Here is a 20774-nt window from a genome sequence, read left to right as displayed (position 1 = left end):
TGAGGTTTTCACAATGAATTGCATGACACAATACATTTGTGAAAGTCTCAGAGAAAGTTCAAGGCTTTGAATGGAAAGGAGGGGTATAGTGAAAGCACAAGAATTACTTACGTAACCAACATTAAAATTTAGCTAGTTATTTAGATAAAAAAAGAGACAGGGTTCAAAACAGACATTTACACATTAGACAATATTAAACTTTAACAACACAAAATAATAAAATGTGTACTTTTAAAATTATCATTGAACATGCATGCAAAACACAGCACTGCTGCAAAATTGCATTTAAGTTGAAAAAAAAATAAAAAATATAAATATTTGTGCATTGTAGGATTACCCTGACTCTGTCTGAGTTGTGTAGTACTGTCAAATCCTAGGAATTTGGAGAAATAACTTGTTACTGTGAAATAGTTTTTCAGTATGTAATGGTATTGGTATTGTAATAAAATAAATGTACATATTTCAATTTTTGATCAAAAGTCAAGGTCAGGCAAGATGATATTGATGAATAAGTGTTTTTTCAGCACACAATACTTCTTGGGTTGTTGTTGTTGTTGTTGTTGTTGCTGTTGTTGTTATTTTGCATTAACATGAGGCAAATTTGGAATTTAACAAACAAAGAGGGCCATCTTTTGGGTACGGTAATTTTTGACAACAATCAGAATTGTAAACTTGTGATCATTTCCAGAATTTAAAACAGACTTTATACTTGTGACAAATCACACTGACCAGTACTAAAAATAAGTGTCAACGATTCATGCAATAAGTAAGCAAAAACTGAATTTCAAAATTTACGGTAACTGATATGTGACTCGGCTTATAGCAAAATTGCACGCCATGCATTTCAGTGATTGCTGAACTAATAAATAGCATTGTTTCTATTCGCAGTGCATACATACAAAGCTGGCTGTGTCATGCATTACTTCAAAATAACCAAACACCAAATTCCCTTGTTGATAAAAATAATAATCAAAATCAACACACCAAACATTATTATGTACATGCAGCATGCAATTATCATACAGGATTACAGAAAACGTTTGAGGTGAATATAACATCACATGCTGTTGAGTAAACCCCCTCATAAAAATACTGCCCTCAGATCTTCTTTCTAAATGGTGGCAATAAAAATGTACAGCAATACATGAAGCTTGAATTCCAAACTGAACATCTGAACTTACAAGAAAAAATTCTAGAAGACCGAGAAATACATCGTCACTTGTCTCCTTCTGATTGAAGTCCTTGAAAGTAACCTTTTTCTTCTCAGTTCTTGGTCTACACATATTGCGGTTTGTATTCGCAATGGGTAGTTCCAGTCCCATGGTGAAAATACTGCTTTAAATTTCATAGACGTATGTTACTCTAGGTTAGCACTGCGACTATCCACCAGCATTTGTCTCTACTCACATCTACTAATGTACAGCTCAAACTATTTAAACAGACTTTCAAGAATTTTAATCCTGTGAGATTTTTGGTTGAAAGCTAGACAATCTAAAAGTTAGGTATTTACATCTATTCTAATTCTCTTGTTGTCAATGTCAAAGGTTTAGTTAGTTATTTTTCAATGTCAATGGATTTACTGGGTTTGTGTATAACCATATTATTCCATTCTTTTGTTGTTTCCATTTGATGGAAAGGCATCCCTTTGTCACTATTTACTGAAAGCTAAATAAAGTTTCAACAGTTAAAATAAATGCTATCAAGTTAAATAAAGTGTATATGTATTGATACATGAATAGAGTGGTAAGGATGTTTGATTGATTGATTTGTTGATTGATTGATTGATTGATTGATTGATTGATTGATTGATTTGTTGACTGACTGACTGACTGACTGATTGATTGATTGATTGATTGATTGATTAATTGATTAATTGATTGATTGAATACACTTTTTTGATCTGTTGGTTGATTGATTACCTGGTTGACTGATTGATTGATTAAAAGACTGACAGACTAAACTCACTGACTGATTTTTCATTCTTTGTTTTATTAGCTTGATTATTTATGATAAATCTATTAACTGAACAATAACAAATCAATTTCATGAAATTGACAAACAGCTAAACTAACCTACACATGATGAATTACTAAGTTGTTTGACTGACTAACTGACAGACTGACCATATGCTTGAACAAAATATAGGAAGTTTAGAAAGCTTACTGACTACATACTGCAGTAATTTCAGTCCACGGACATTGAAAGTATATTACTAAGTAAGAAATACCTGAACAGCATTATATGACTCAATTTCACTGATACTACCCTTGACTCTGTAAAGTCTATAAACAAGTCTTACTCTATATATAATACTTCCACTCTGCATGACTGTCAAAACATTGAGGCTATCGTGACTACCCTATAAACTGTTCACCTGAGTGTCAAAGGTCGAAAGAATGAACCATTATTGAAGGGGTGTGGTTGAAAGTCTTTTCAGACCGCATTCAACACCGAACAGCTGGAAACCCTCACTTGTCCATTGTGTAGCAAATAAGGGCAGCACAATGTTTTCATAGCAACTGACCAGGACATCTTAAACAAGTAATCACTGTTTTATGGCATAGTAACCGTTGTGAAAAACAGAAAATATCTAAAGGCCAGTGAAGTAAATATAGGACATCATAATATTGAATGATTTAAATATTATGATGGAAAAAAAAACGGCAGCTAAATTATGAGGGAAAATCAAATGGTATCATTCCTGATGTCATTGTCTTCAAAAAGTTTTATTGAATCAGTAGAAAAATTGTTTTCAGAATTTAAAAAAAAAAAAAATTAGAATACTTTCTACACATAATCTGAATACAATGTATATTTTATCTGTATCCAGTAATCACTGTGCCTTAAAATTTCATAGAATACAAAATTTACAAATCTGTTTAGTAATTAGTAATTTCTGAAATTAAATATTCTTTGGATAGACAAATTGAAAAAAAAATAAAAAAAAATAAAAAAAACCATGCCAAAATGTGTCAAGCTCCTTATCTCCATCCTAGTATTTCAAAGTGTTACTTCTGTTAGCTAGTTAGTCTTGCAAATGACAGCAAAACATTGATTTTTTTTAGTTATGTTTGGCATTAACGAGGGAATGCAAGCTTCATGCATACACTGTGAAGATCTGAGTAGTAGTATTTCCTGAGGTCATAATCCTACTACTTCATTATATCCTACCAACCTGCATTAACATGACTTCCTCCCATATAGCCTGGTTCAGGTTCCTGTCACGATGCACTTCCTCCACTATCATTCTCCAGTGTTTGCTGACACATAGCATGTTATACAGATTGGTCTGATCCAGGAAACTCAGGATATACTTGGATAAATGCACCGGCAAATCCCGGATGAAGTCGCGGAATTTCATGACTCCGGCTACAGCTGTGGGTGTGGTTGGGATGACTAGACAGGTGGGATCGATGGATGAGATGTCGGAATGACTGGGGTCGGATGAGAATGAATCGCTGTCATCCTCGACAACTATGTGATCGCTGGCAATGTCATCCCCTGTAAATGGATTGGTTGCTGGTACGGAATATTCAGTGTTGGCTATTTTTAAAAGATTAGTTTCTGGATGGTCCTCTGATTCAAAGGAATACACAGAACTTGCCAATGACTTGGTATCTTCACTGCAAAGATCGTCTACAAAGAAAAAACAACATACACATATATATATAGAAACTTTACTTATTTCAACAATATTGTCAGTCAGTTGTTGTGTTATATTTCTTTCCCTGAGAAAAAGTTGTTTGAAGTATATACCTCAAGAAGTTTAAGAAAAAAAGAAAGATTATCATACCATCTTTAACTCGAAAACTATACTACTATACCAGTAAGTTTTCTTTTCACCGTAAGGAAAAACTGTTTTTTCTCATGATGTAGTTAAGTTATACTGTTAGGGCATCAACATGGTATAGTTCTCAAACATGAAATTTATCAAACAATATACAGAATACATCATTACATGTAACATACTCAACTTATTTCAATTTTACATAATTTCTTTGATTCGCTGTCCCTTTGAAAGTAGCATTCATCTTTAAGTTACTGTGCTTACATTTGTGTGACTTTACCAACCATTTGGGAATTTTAAGATATGTATGTGTAGTATATCTGACATATACCTCCATGTATGTATGCACATAGAGATTTATAAGATGCTGGTAAATTTAGAAACTACATCATACACTGTCCTACTCTTAACATATCAGTTAACTATACCAACCTGTTACAAACCCTTTTGTCTGAATGCCATGTCACTGATGGCAACAATTGTTCTAATTTGTCAACAAAGGCAGTCAAATTGAAAGTGTTGTAAACATAGCATGTTTACATGTGCAATGGTTAAGATTCAATTACAGTCTACAGCGCGTTATTGGTGTGTATCACCTTAGATTAACCGCTTATATTGGAACTAAAATATCATTACCTGCCCTTGAATGTGATCAGAGATGCCACAACTGCAGTAACTCCACTTATGATGGGATTATCAACTTGAGTCTTATCACTCCAATGACATTATATAGTTACCTTGTAAGCCCTAGGAAGTGCAGCTATGGGATTACCAAATTCATTTCTAAACTGTTTGGTTTGTACCATTAGTGTACAGGTAGGAAATTTGTCATCAGTTTGTACCATTAATTAAGAGGTATGTCATTTAGAGATGGGTTCCAACCAATAATTAGGAGGTAAAATAACCGTATTCAGTGGTTTATACCATTTATTTAGAGGTACGTTATTTATAGTCTGAGAGTGGTTTGTACTTATCATGTAATTAGGACACAACCATTAGTTCCTTTAATAAATTAATTGCAATGGCTTGAACTGTTGGTTGAGAATGAGAGGTAGGGATATATTTTGCATACATAATAAATATGCAGGCTCAGCCAGTTCTGGGCAAACATGTGACATGCCTTTTACAACAAATACCTTTCTTAGTCATGTACATATCATTTTACATCGGTGGCTGATGTTCTTCTTGATATGACCTATTCAACCCACTTTGTGATTTTCTTCAAAATTCAAAATGTCTAGCCTTATACTAGTATACAGCTATAACTTCTTGTACTGAAGTGAGTAAAAACTACCGCAATACATTGCTTGAGGAACAGCGCCCTCACACAGCCATTTGTAGATATACTGAAAATCATACAATCATACACCCTACTACTACTACTATCAATACATCTATAGTAAAATTTGAATTCCCATTTCCAAGTATTCATTATTAGCAATTTACAGTGTTAGATATTAAAATAAATCCATACTACAAGAATTATCTATATTCTTAGATTAAATGTGATTATGGGATATGTTTATGATTACATTGCATGTCAGTAATTTGGTAATTTGTCATAGCACTTTGGTGTAAAAACTAATGCATGTATACATCATTGTACATGGCCCTTTTTACTTCTGTGTAATACAGGTAGTATACATTGCACTGTATGGTAGTGTCAGAGTACAAAGTTCAAAACATGTCATGTAATTATTACATCAAAATCTTTTTACTGGGTAAATATACTTTGTTTACTCTACTGATAATGTAAAATAATAATACAGAGGTTTTATATTTAGTGTGTACACAATAACATGTATAACACTTGAAACAGTTTAATTCTAATTATTGCTTATTCCAATGTGGAGGCAGGTGTACATTGAAACAGTATACAGAAAACCATGTGCCCCCCCCCCCCCCCCCCCACACACACACACATAGGTCAACCACTTTCACAGGCCAGTGAGGGCGGAGTGACACTACGTATCTTACACTCTATATTCCTATGTAATGTATCCTCATGTGTCCATGTACAAGCATTAGAAAGTTACTATACATTAAAATTGTTTTTCAATTAGTTTCTGACAAAACAAGTGTAACTCCTTGACACCCTATTTGATGCAGAAAGTCCCTCATTGAAATGAAACTGTATTCGTGATACAACCAATGTTTCATATTGCATTTCTACCTTGTATTTAAATTTATGAGTTTGGTTTCCCTATAGTAATGTCATTCTACAAAAGACATGCTCACAACAGACTTCATACACAGACTTATGATAAATGCATTTTAAACATACTGTTCAAATTTGAATTTCCAATGTATGCTCAGATATTTCATATTACCGGTATATTTTCTACTTTGTCTTTGAGTTTGCTTTCCCTATAGTCCTGTTATTCAACAAAATACACACTCACAATGATGCCATACAATTACATAGACTTATGATAAATGCATCTTAATAATAATATGTTCAAATTTGAATTTCCAATGTATACTCAGCTTTCTAATTAGCAATACTATTGTATACAGTGTTTGCATCTACAACACAATTTTGGTACCCACATTCAATCAATTACCTACTGATATTGGTTATTACTGGACTGGCAACCCCTGGGGGAATATTCAATAATATTAAGTAATTCAATGCAGGTTAAAATGAAAAGTTTAATCAATATTACACACAGACAACCTGCTGTCCCCTACCTGTTGCTAATGACAATCAAACAAATACACGAATCAAAGATAATATTAATGTGTTCCCTTATTGAAATTTCTTGTACTACACAATCAAATAAACTGGTTGCTAGGAAACTGACGCCATATTTAAACAAACAGGGTTGTACATTTCCATGTTAAGTCACGCTTAGTTGAATCTATCCTCTAGCATCTAATATTAATTCCTACTACTAGCCCCAAGTAATGCAAGCTGTAAAAACTTCAAATTCAAGGGTTTTGTTGTTGTCAGTGAAAATAAGAAGGGGGTGACACACCTGATGTCATACAGTTTATGATTATGTCTGAGAGGGGAAAGCTTACAACCTAGTCTTTTTCGACTGAGAGCCAGTGGTTGAATAACCTGATATCATACTACATGTATTACCAAATATTATTCTCCAGACAGAAAAATCTTTTCAGAAGCAGGAGTTAATAGACCCACGAATGTATATATATAGCTTTGAGGCATAGACGTCATTTGAATTGATTACATAGGGTGTATTAGTTGGTTCCTGGCGGCTAAACTAATTTTGAATGGTATTCAGGTGGTACAGAAATTTACATGTCACTTAAATAAATAGTAAGGCACTTAGTTTTAACCAAAAGGCTGAGTGTAAGCAAGCATTCTTATTGAAACAAATGTCACTCAAATAAACAATATACAGCACTTCGGCCCTTTTAGTTCGCCTAACAGCTCAGTGTTTGTAACACTTTAGCCCTTTAGTTAGCCTATCGGCTCAGTGTTTGTAAGTATTCAAGGTAAAACAATGACTTAGGCCCCACGAAGGTAAAAACCATGTAAGCACGAAAAGCGGGAAATCTTCACATCTTTGACATAATTCTGTCATGTTTTTATTATGCCAAGAACTTTAATTTGGCTGATTCTAGCCATGATGAGCAACAGAGGTATACAGTGATTTGGCACCCACTTGTGTAGAATGTACAATATGGATGGACAGCAGGGAGTGTAAACTTTGACCTTTTTGACTTTTCCTCTACTCCCAACAGATGCATTATGGACAGTGATATTCTAGACATCTGCATACAGAATATTCATCAGGAAAACAAACATGTATCCAACCTACATGTATTTAAGACAACCTGTGATAGAATTATCTATCAAGCACATTATGAAAAGTAAGACTATCACCTTCCAATATTGATTATTTATACCATTATAACAATTACCATACTGCAATGAATTTATTCAGCCTACATCTATATTTGCATTTCAAATATGAAATGAACATTGATAGCAATTTTCAATGACATGACCCACACTACAGAGCCTGTGTCAATATAGGATTCCATTAGCCATTGGTTGCCAAGCAACACATAAACATGCATTTGCAGTACCCTGTATTCCATGCCAGCAATCAGCTTCAAGACAGTTTTTTAAATAGATACGATGAGCAATACCTTATTTTAATTCAGAAACAGATATTGGATGAGTATGTAGTGATGAATTTGCGATATGCAATGTAGGCCTAACAAGGTGTTTCTTAAGTTTCATACAGAATCAGAAATTCGATTAAAATATTAATTTTTTTTTTACTAGATTACTATAATTTTCAAGAAGCATACTAGTCTAGCATCACATGATGAGCAGTAATGCTATGGGACTGGGATAGACTGACATATTTTGTCAGACATGAAATCAATTTACTGAAAAAATTTCTCGAACGAGATGTCTGGAACATTTTTATACAATTCAAATCGGCATTGTTAAATAGTGTGGACACACAATAATAATACGTTCTTGTACCACGACCAAGGGTTAATGGTTTTTATTACATAGGAGTAACATTTCACCTGTTCTAGAGATACACCTAAGTATCATTAACCCCTATGTTTTGCTGTACAAATGTGTAAATCATCACAGAAGACTACCTTAAATGATGGTAACGAAATTCAACAATGACTGCTGTGCAAAATTTAGAAAATATGCCATGCAAATGATTCAAAGTTTGAACTTGAAGCACATCGTCCTTAGTATTGTATTTTTAGTGTAAGTTGATCAGAACTAACACAGTGTCTGACACAAAATCAGCTCCATGTAATGCCCACCTAATTATCACCATGTCTGTTAGTAACTGAGTGAGTGGGTGACAGAGTTTGACCAGCATCTGACAGCTGTTGAAAACTTGACAAATGGAATTTCCTGTACATACAATGTACATATGAAACTACTACACAGCTATTTTCTATAAAACTCAATTCTTGACAGTGTCACAAACCGGTTGTGAATTCTGCACTTAACTACCTTTGTTGCTATGGCAGTATTTGTTTACACATCAGCCAGTTTTTACATTATGGGCACAACAACTTGTTCATTGTACATGTTTGTCACCTGGTTACCATTCTATTACAAATTTATTACTCTACCAAATTAATAGAGTGACTTTTTTTCATCATGCGTTGTCATCATCATCTATTCTTTTACCTTGGGATCCTTTTATGACAAAATGATGGGCTTCATTCATTATTCACGATGGCCTCCCTGGTAATAATATGTTGTATCTGACAACTGAAGATAATGAAAACTCTCTATACTTCATCAATCTTTGGGGGGTATGCAGGTAATAAATTGTGAGAAACCCACAATTTAACACTGTCATGCTATCTGAATTACCTTTACTAGTCTTAAAGGCATTTTTCATTAGAAAGGTCATGAAATATTGGGTATGTTGATGAAGGATGTGCATAAACGCTGGATGGCAGACCATGATAATGTCTAATTGTCATCTACTTTTATGGCTTTTGAAAGCTCCATTTTAGGCCAAATAAAACAAATAGTGTGTTTCTGTTTCCCAACTGACCCTAGTTTAAGCCCCCGACCCTAAAACTTTTTTTGCATGCAAAGATGTAAAAATGGTAACAATTTACTTCTATTTCTGTGTACACCTTCATGCCGTTGCCTCATCTGTGGCAACTTTTTTAAAAATCGTATTCCAGAAAGAAACCAGGTCTTTTTAGACTATAAATAGTACAGTCTGCATAACGTGTTTATTCACTTAACTTATAATTGTCTTCATATACTTTACATCTCATCAAACTCTCTCAGAAGTATTGTGACTGATGAGTGTGACCGCTGAGTATCGTATCTTGAAGTAATCTTTAAAAAATCTAAAGTAAAATAAAGTAATATTCCGACCTACCTACCCTATTTTCTGAAGTCATGTTATCGGAAACAAAACATTTTTTTTATATTGCCAAGTTATACTAAAGTTATCTTCACGGTATACTATCATGGGACTATGTGGTTTTAATGCATGTGTCAAAGGTATTAAAGATAGATTAGTATGGATGCATGTATTCATTATTCACTATATATGCAACATAGCCATGGGAATTACATGTGGATCACTGTCTGAAAGGATGACTTGTGGACAATACCTGTATACCTAAATTATTCCATTTCTTTTTTTTCACTTCCTTTAAGGTTGACAAATTAAATTAGTGTTTGTACTTCCATTTACTTTATTTGATTATGGTTAGAAAACTACAAGTGACATGTCTATTCATTTGAAAATGGTGGAGATAGAAACTGTGGCATTCTCACAAAGAGGCTGATAGGTATCAATTTGTATTCCTCAGAAATGCATGCAGTTAGATTAGTGAGAGTGGTTGGTGAGAACAGGTTGATGCACGTCGTCATAAACTCACAGGTCTCTCTGTACGGAACTTTCCAGTGTCAAAGTGTGCACTGGCTGGACCATGATTTTTACTAAGAACATCTACATGTAACTTAATTGTAATTAGCATTATGTCTGGCTATGATGACTGCGATGTGATCAAAATGCCTGAGACAGATCGGAAGCAACTAAAAAGTAAAATACATCAATCATTACGGTAAAATGTCTAAATTTCAATGGAGTGGGGAGAGACAGACAGAGCAAAAGAGACAGAGTGTACAAGATCAAAATGAAATCACCATCTACATGTAATCAATAAATTTGAATGTGACCAATGTCACAATTTTGATAGCCACCTCTAGACTAAATCTATATAAAGTTATAACTTGTCTATAATAACAATCAATACAGAAGTTACCCTATGCCAAGCCCCTTCCACCCTTACAAAATGTAAGAGCTTTCTGCATGCTTTCAGCACATAAATTTCTACTATACATTTTAACTATCTGCATTGAATTAGTAATGGCCACATCAATTACTATGGCTGATTCAACAACACTAAAATGTCAAATTGAAGTTTTAATAGCCTCTAAATTATCCCCTTGATAGAGCATTCTCTTTGTGTGTTCAGGATCTTGGCACAGTTATGTTCCTTTCCATTAGATGTGTGATTGATCTGAATGTAGTTTAGATACAAGTAAACTGAAATGCTATCACTTTATTTTGTTGTTCACTGAAGAAAAACAGTGATTATTGAACATCAGATAACACACACACACACACACACACACACTCACGCACACACACACACACACACACACACATGATTATATATTTTGTAAAAGGTCTGAATCAGATTACAAATATTTGTTTGAATGTTCAGTCTACCTTAAGGATGTTGGACCACAAGTAATTTATCAAGTGAAACATGTATACATATATGTGTAGCATGTATATCTTTGTATATACATGTATCAAGTGCCCTGTGTTACACAATTTTCAAACAATGTCTGAAATTTAATTGTGCATAATTATCACCTGTTGAGCCAGTATACTGTATCAGATAGCAAAGTCCCTGGGTAATGAATTAAGATACAACATTTTGATGTCAAACCTCTGATACTGGGATTCCCAACACTATTCCTTTGTAAACTGATCAGGATAAGCCATAGCTTATTATTTGTTTTTCACAGACTTTACAAACTGTAATAATACCCATACAATAAGGGGTGTGAGATAGTTGTGCTGTCTACTTTAGTACCAGTATTATGAAAATGGCAATAACATCTTAGTGGAAAGTGTATAATTCATTCACAGTGATTCAAATATGTAATTCTCCTAACTGCATCGTACAACGACTTTTGGAATAACAGGATGTCCTGCAAAACATTTTGATCGAATGCTGAAAAGTGAACTTTTGTGTATAACAGTACCCTACACAGGTAGTTCTTTATTTCCACTGGAGTTGATAACCACAGATGTTTTCACCATTAACACCTGCTTGGAAGTACATTGTCCAGTTAGACTCCAAAACACTTCCTGTTTCTATGGCAACATTCACACATTGATTGTAGGAATTCAAAGTGGACATAATCACAACATGCACTGAACTTAAAAGTCAGCATAGAGAAACGGTTTGTATAGCAGTAGAGTTGATTAGTTATAACATCGAATGTTTTGTAGGACAAAATAAAGAAACCATGCTGTAATAATCAATGACGTTTTGTTACAAGTTTCTTTACAAACATCTTAATTGTACAGGTAAGTCTGTCACCAAAAGCCTCCCTGTTGCTTCTTTCATTCATCAGGGGGTACGCTGAACTGTGTGTTCCGTTTTTGTATTCCAGTACCCTGTGTATTTATAAATACCACAAAACTGTACACTCAGGACACCTACCTGTGAATGACTTCAGTAATGTGTAGTAAACGTGATATGTTTTACAATAGTAAAGTTATTTCTGATTGTATCAGCTTCATTGCAGAGAAAGTCCTACAATTCTTAGATCTATCATTGTCTTGCAAAACAACAATATGAAATATAACATTTCAACAAAACAGAATTGGTGAATGTAAAAACTATTGTTAGCCACTCCACCTTTTAAAGTTCTCCTGTAATGTGATCACGTCAACACTAATCACTGAGTTAGTGAAACCGTTTTCACATAAAAATACTTATCAAATCACCACAATGCTACTAAATCTCAAAGTTCTTTTGTCAGTAAATTCAGATTCTAATTTCTTGATACCATTTTCTATTGACAACATGTGAACTAATAATCTATCCGAACAACACAACTAAAAGATCCTGTAACGATATAAAGTAACCAGTTGCAACAGTTTCCTCAGAGTTTACAATTTCTGACCAAAATGTTAGATAATTATCTTGTCATAATGAATCTATCATATTAATTAAAACGTCTTAGTGATAAAGTTCTGTAAGTTTTTCTAGTATTATTTTTCAGATAAGTTAAATACTAGGACAGCAGAATCAAGCAACACAAAATGTTGACGCTACCAACAATCAAACTGTCCAATGGTTGTCTTCGATGCTGGTTTGCATTCATAAGAGAGATCGTCACGAATAGCTCACAAAATACCCTTTCTGATATTGTGCAACATTTTGCACAGTCATGGATTCCTAAGTTATCTCATGGCGGTACATTGTATATCTCCATGGTTATCGCTTCAGCTTTCAAGTCCAGTAAAATAAATGGGGATATCTGTCACTAAAATTTCAACTTTTCTGTCACCTATCGATCTGTCTTAATCCCCTTAATCCCTTCCTAAACACAGCTGGGGTTATTATGTTGATTAATTAGTACAAAGTGCAGGTCTCTACTAATTCAAATCTAACTGTATCACACCCCAAACAGATAAAGAAATGCTGATGTCCAATCTGGTGAGATCACAAAAAGTTTGATAGTTGACAATACAGTTCCAAGATGCATTGCACAAATGTGGAGCTTACTTTTTGTCTTATTTCAGTTTTATATCTTTTGAAATAACAATTTTTACATTAAACAAATTGGAAAGGAATATTGATTGGTTGATGAGTGAATAAACATCATGAATAATACAAGCACTTTTACACAGAAATCAGGGGTACGGTGCAGGTCAGGTGAAAACTACCCCCCCCCCCCCCCCCCCTTCCCCCACCACCACCTCGAACGATACATAAAACATGACATTGTACGGGTGGAAAAGGTTCCTTGTTGTGCATGTTGGAACCAGCAAAGGTCTATCGAGATATCAAATATCAATTAGAGACAACAACCACAACCACTGTGATTATGACATCGTAAGTATAGTAGTATTCTTTACATGTATGTTGTTCACATAACTTTCAAGTACTTTGGAGGGGGTTTCAAGACAAGATAGATTTATGAGCTCACCTATCATTAAAGTCAAACTTTTCCCTAACCTATCGATCTGATTTTAATCCCTGTTAATCCCTTCCTAAACACAGTTGGGGGCAGTTTTGTTGATTTATTAGTAGGTTCCGCCATTTCAAATGTACCATCTGATAACAGGAATGTGTGCTTGTCATTTCTGTGTGGAGATGTCATTTCTGAAAACAATAACTTCTATGACATCAGAGATCAGAAAAGTTCACTTTGGATAAAAGTCGGTTAGAGACCCCAAAACCTGTAACTACAGGACACAACCTTACTAATCAACAGGAATGAGCAAAGTACTCCTATCACTTATTGTTACCATGGTAACAAATGATGCTACTTAGGTGTGCTGTACAATTTAACCGAACTGGAACATCGGCATTGTTCAACCCTTGAGGACATAAAACACTTGTGACAAATTCCAATTTGACTTGGGAACAAAGGTGAGAGATCCCAGGTTTTTCTTGTTACCTGCCACTGGCGTATTTGCAGAGGGATTAACACGACAAAACATGACTGATTTATACAGACTGTATTATGGTTTCGTAGATTTAACATGTATGGCTGAACAGTAGTAAAGTGACCACGGGGATTTAACATCAATGTAGGCGGCTCAAAATATCAAAGAAACAAAAGAATTGGAGTCAGAATTGCCAACTACACACATTATTGATGATATATAAAATACAGAACTTAAGTGAAAGTGACACTGAAGAAGCCTGCTTAGAAGTCATTATGTCCGGAATTGAGAATGAAAAAATAAACAATATGAAAAATGATCAAATACTACTAAGAAAATATGAATACTATGTGCACACAGAAAACTTGCCACTCATATTTTGACTGTCACCATTATTCCCAACCCCATCATCAAAACCTGGGAAGTTTGATTTCCCTTGCTTATGTTTCATATGTTAAATTTTTCTGAGGCAAAGGCATCAGGAGGTCAGAGGTCATCTTTGGATAGGCCTTTACTGAATACTTTAGAGACATTGCTGTAAATATTCAGCTTTATCTGTGTACATTTGTGCTCAAATCTGATTATTCACAAAAGGATTGCCACAGCTTGCACAGGCTTTACTATTTAAATAACATTATGAAAGCTTGTCTGCATGTAATGTATACCACCACATTTCATTTTCACACATGACAACAAAAGGCTGTGAGTATTAACTCAATTATAGGCACAATACTAATTTGTTTGACTGGCACCTAGTAAAAAAATCCACAACCAATCAGACACCTCCAGAAGCTGTTGTTATGATATTTGGTTTAAGTAATGACTTTGTCAACAGTGACAGTTATGTCTACAAATCCAGTAGTTAGGCAAGGGACAAATGCAGAGTGTTTTATAGACCCAACAACCTGGCTACCACATGTTTAATAGTGTACCTCCAGGTGACATTTGGCATTTGCAGTTCCCACAGATATTTTACCAGTGGTGTGAAAACTGAAATTACACTTTTTAACAGTACTTTGTACATGAATATTTTGCCTTGTCTTCAATTTATTTGTGTCATTTGGTGACAACCTGGGAATATCACTGTACACAACCACTACTTCCATCTTTTTTTACTTCCTTCATTGATTGACTCAAAATGAACTAGTCACTCACATAGCAGCCAGCATTGCAATGTAGCTACTTCATAATAATAAATAAAATTTTCCACTTACCATCATTCCACTCCCTTTCGTTAGCTTTCTGTTCTGATATCAGCATCGTTCTTGCTTGTGAACCCATGACATATAAAAGTTCTGGACTTGCCATTTGCATAAGTCCTAACAGATAGTTTGCTTTGGTCCAATATTTTGCGTTTGTGAACCACTGCCATGTTTCTGAAATATCAAGGTCAACAATGCCAGTGTTCAGAGCCCTGTCCCCGGACATGTCTGCTTGGTCTTCTTTAGACGCTGGATTTGACCGTGATCTAGCATATGTGAAGTCCTTATACAGTAGTGGACGAAGTAGGCTAACAACATACTGTAACAGGTCGAGACTATTAAAACGTCTTACAATCCCCAGCACAAATTTCCGTTTAGTGTACTCCCCTGCTCGTAAAAACCATTCTTTGGTATGGTTAAGTTTGGCCCCAAGTTTACACGACTCACACTCGCCACATACTGTTGTCACTTCGCTGTACACACAGCGGAGCTCTGGTGCCTTGCCCAGATTGAACTCGAAGTTCTCGGACTTTTCTGACGGATGCTTCATTGTTGATGTCTTCTTGGTGGAGAAGAAATGATGAATGTTGTTACCGCCTGTACTTTGTTCTGCACACAATTTTAGAAATTCAGAAGGCCGTAACTGGCACACATCACCGCTGAAAAATGCATAAGTTTGCCCAACTAATCCCTCGCATTATACTGGCAGTCCGATGAATTCTGCAGTCTTTGTACGTCGCTTTCCGCGGATTAGCAATCTGAAAGAGCGTTCACATTACTAGTACATTAGTTCTGGGAGTTGCAAGTTGTCAAACTCGACACGCAAGCTACACACACTGGCCTACAAGTACATAACCACAAACAGCCATGCCATAGGCTACTGTTGACTAATTTTATTACAAATTAATATTTACCAAATTATGTCTTGCAAAATAAATATAAGAAAATTAACATGTTGACAAAACATTTAGAATGAGATAAATGCAAACAAATGAACTTTAACGTGGTCGGAAACTGTGGTATTTTCTGTCTGATATGTATCGTTCATAAGAACATGCACAAGGCACTGCATTTCATTTCCTAAGTTTGAAATTCATGAAGCATATAAAATATGAATACATTAAGTACAGTAACATATAATTTTGGTCAATTTTCGATGCACGTCGCGTGGCCAGTATCATCAGCCACGGGTCTTCCCTAACAATATGGATAATCGAGTGAACTGTTTCTCACAAAACCGCCAAAACTTCAAGGCTTCGGAGCCCCAGCTGAGCTGCCATCCGCCATTGCTACAAACTGTGAACAACTTGTACATGTGCAGAACGTGCGCCCTTTTTTCAATTCTTTGTTATATCACATTATAAAACCTTACTCACCAAGATTTTCATGAACATGCTTCATCATCGCATTAAAATCTAGTACGAAATGGGTCTAGATGTAAACGGAAGCGACGAAAATGTCAGAATTACGACGGAGATAAAAGTTCGGTGTTGCTTCCATGCAGCGTTCGGTTCGTTCGATGAATGGTGACACTACACGAATATGCAAATTTGTAACTAAGGGCGACGGACATCGTTTGTGTTGTTGTTTACGTTTTCTATCAATGAGAATGAGACATCGAATCAATGATGCGTGTCATGATTATCCGCCATTCTAGCTTCATGATCGCGGCACAGTGGTGTTGGTAGCTCTTGCTTTAATAAGCTGATAATTGATTTAACAGTTAAAATGCAGAAGCAATATGATTTCCGACAAACGCCGTGTAAAAACAACAGAATTCCGTCGTTCAAGTGACACAAGGCCTACGGACGAGTGGTACCAACCGAATCAAATCTTGTACGAGAGACATCGACGATTGTAAATTCTAAATAGCACAATGGACGGGAAGTGTATGCTAACACATTATAGGGCTAAAAAAGAGCTAAACTATTTAAAAGACATGACAAAAGACAGAGAAGTAATGGACGAGGCGTAAACCTGTTGGTTTAATCATACAAATCAAGCAAGAACGGGGGTTTTGCCAGAAAATAATGTTGTATTGTCACTTGTCAGTAGTAGGTCAATTCATAGCAGATAAACGGGCACCGCCCTCCAAGTTATTTCTTGGATTCTATGTAAGGGCTACCCAACCTAAATGTTGTCATGTTGTATGTATTATTTGTATTTGTTTTGTTTGCATAAGTTTGATTGTCAATATTGCCTTTCAGAGCTGTGTCTTAGTATAAAGCTATTTTTTCAGGGAGACGGCCTCACTCGGAGTCAGTGTTTGCTAAATCTATTTAGGTTAAACACAGTCTTTAAAGCATAAAGCAGGCACATGACAGAATAAGAAAAACAGATTAGTTCATCACCATATGTGTACTATATGTGTATGCATGCATGAATGGTTCTGAGCCTTGGCTAGCTCCTCTACCATCATGCAGCAGAAATATAAGTCCGACTATAAATCTGACTTTAAATCTAGTACTTTACCACAAGTCAACTGTTCTCTACAGTAGACCAACGTCATGTATTGAAGACCGGGGTAGAGGCGGTCAATCGTAATGTTTGGAAACATCGATTATGATTGGATGACTGATTGCATTGTAACGTAAATTGAATGGTCCTCTTGGTGATGATGTCCACACAAAACATACCCTGTTTTTATACTATGTTCTTTTTTCCTCTTTTATATCCACTCGACGGTAGAGTAGGTCCGTCATACCAATAAAACTTATGTCCTACTACCATTATCGTTGCCCAGTCAAAAACGAATATCCACTGAAATGCCTTGTCCACCTACTAAAACAGGAGAAAAAAAATCAGAAAAATCCCACAGTTAAGAGACCCATCAGTCATTATAATGTTGGGGGGGGGGGGGGGGTAAACAAACAAGCGGTATTCGGATAGTTAATTGTCACTAAAGAATTAGATTTTTCCTTAGGTACAAACCACAACTTCAACAGTAAGTTAAGGGATATGTTCAAATTATTGTTGGTGGTATTTAGCAGGGCATTGATATTATTATCACTCACAATGTAGGTATAGGTGATTTCGAAATTTAAAAATCAAAAGTCGTGTTTGAAAATTTACAGTTACATTAAAATGTTTACCACAGTAGTTCAGCAACAGGTGGCCGCGTTACTTTACGGTCGCTGTTTATGTACCAATTTATTTATAAGAGATACTTAAGAACTGACGTAAGAGGCAGGTGTACAGTGCATGATGAGGTTGTCGACATCGTCGTTGAAATATTCCCAGCTGTCCCAACAGTGGGTATGTAGTAAGTTGCATTATGGCGCTAGAATAGCATGTATATCATGTGCTCATATTTGGAAGTGTTCATTTGCATGCTATTAACTTATTTTCATCAATAGACAATACATATTTAGAAGTGCTCATTTCCATATTTTAATTTCATTAGGACAATATACTTATCGCCGCGTCTTTGATTAGACAAGAAATGAACCCCTTGACGACAAATCACCAGTTACTGAGCACTGTGATATCATGAACTGAACAGCTTGTGATGATAGAGAACTTGATTTGAAAGTTAGAGAAAAACATTAGTCAGTTTACGGTTTCGTCCCTCCCGAATCTAGTAAAATCATGTAATGAAAAGTCATTGACGTGACACTATAATACCTGCCACCCGTCCCCACCCCACGCATAAGCGTATACGTATAAGCTTATATATTTACTCTATATATGGATGGGTTTGTTTGTTTTTTTTGTTTTTTTTACAGATAAGACCCTCGCGGAGGAGAAAGAATTTGTTCATCTCAGGAATTCGAATGATTCGTGAATGAATGAATGAATGAATGAATGAACGAACGAACGAGCGAGCGAACAATCAAACAAACAAACAAACAAACAAACAAACAAACAAACAATAGTTCGTTCGAACGAACGAACGAACGTACGTACGTACGTACGTACGTACGTACGAGTAAATAACAAACAAGATCTTGTGATTGTTGTATGATATTCGAAACAAAACCATTAACCATATATTTCAAAACTACTTTTGCAAGTGTCGGTTGGGTGAACTGTCACCTGCATAGGGTTTAAATAAATAAAAATGCACCTGTTATGCCACATGTGGAGATACATAATGTATATGATGCACCGAGCTAGCGTCGATCGATCTACCCCCACGAACATACACGTACACATACACATACACATACACATACACGTACACACACACATACACATACACATACACATACACATACACATACACATACGCATATACACATACACATACACATGCACATACACATACACATACACATACACATACACATACACATACACATACGCATATACACATACACATACACATGCACATACACATACACATACACATACACATACACATACACATACACATACGCATACACATACACATACACATACGCATATACACATACACATACACATACACATACACATACACATACACATGCACATACACATGCACATACACATACACATACACAACACATGCACAATTGCGTTGATGTTTACTCAATGGGTGGCAATCCGGGGTGAGGGGGGGGGGGCATGCTTAATCACCAATTTAATCATAGCTGATCTGGTGTCCATCTCAACATGAAACCTTGTGAGCAGGCTCACTGATCTTGATAGGTCATTTAATAGCTTTGACTCGCTTTGGGGAAAAGCACTGTAATATAAAGGAAGAGATCGGCGCTATAGCTCGCACTAAGTTTGTGTCCAACTCAGCTCCGGCGCGCCTGAGACCGGAATGTCTTGATATCTAGATACGGTTCCGACTCCCAATATGAATATATAAACCAGCTAGCTTGACGTATATACAAAGAGAACCCAAAGAACAAATATGTGCCTGCCATGAATTAAGTAAATAAGACGAATTGAGCCCCTCTTTGATTTTCATCTAACTGGAAGTGGAACAGTTATTCCCGAAACACTATACAAGAAAAACAAAAGAATCAAGGATATACTTTATTGATGTTAGAGGGCGTACCTACGTGGTCAGCAGCGGATTTTCAACGAAAACCGACACGACCTTTCACACTGTAGTCCAAATCATGTATTGTAATTTAATGGAAGGGTAATGCGAATCCCAAAATACCATTATTTGGTGAGTATTATTTTCATTAACTACTCTGTGACGCGACTCAACACATGTCTTGCTATGACAATATTCGTCACTGAAATTTTCACAAGTTACAACTTGTACACAGCCCAGGCAGTGTATAAGCTTAGTTTTTTTTACACAGATAAATGCTACCAGGTATGTCATGAAAAAGACTAAGATGATACAAAAGGTATGTTCTCAGCGGAGTCGTCTTAAACCATAACAGCTTATTTCATGTATCATTAAAGAAGAAAAATAAGCTTTGGTTCAATATCTTTCACTAAATTTCCACTAAACTGGTGGGTTTTTTTTAGTTTCATCTGCTGAATGTTTCCCACTCTCTCCAAATTTGAAGACCCCCCCCCCCCCCCCGGTAAGGCTGAGACCATTTTAGTTTGCATGGCTAAGTTCAACTATGTATGATATAATGACATAACAAGTTCAAGTAGGAAATTAGGAGTAGTGATGAAGAAGAGAAATAAACAAAT

At 35.6% G+C, this 20774-nt stretch overlaps 1 protein-coding gene across 1 annotated transcript in view; it reads right to left on the bottom strand.

Moving 5' to 3' along the window:
- LOC144434975 (F-box and WD repeat domain containing protein 10B-like) overlaps nucleotides 1-16691 on the bottom strand; it is a 29866-nt gene extending 13175 nt beyond the window's left edge. Inside the window, exons 1-3 of the mRNA XM_078123506.1 lie at nucleotides 16559-16691; nucleotides 15195-15940; nucleotides 3176-3636 (exon numbers count right to left, since the gene is read on the bottom strand). Of these exons, the coding sequence (XP_077979632.1) occupies nucleotides 3176-3636; nucleotides 15195-15732 (999 nt within the window). The 5' untranslated portion in view covers nucleotides 15733-15940; nucleotides 16559-16691. The remainder of the gene's footprint in view (nucleotides 1-3175; nucleotides 3637-15194; nucleotides 15941-16558) is intronic.
- Nucleotides 16692-20774: the final 4083 nt, after the last annotated feature.

Source organism: Glandiceps talaboti, chromosome 5 (assembly GCF_964340395.1).
Source record: "Glandiceps talaboti chromosome 5, keGlaTala1.1, whole genome shotgun sequence".
Classification (NCBI taxonomy): domain Eukaryota; kingdom Metazoa; phylum Hemichordata; class Enteropneusta; family Spengelidae; genus Glandiceps; species Glandiceps talaboti.
The sequence above is the reverse complement of the archived record's forward strand: the minus strand, read 5'-3'. Positions and strand labels throughout refer to the sequence as shown.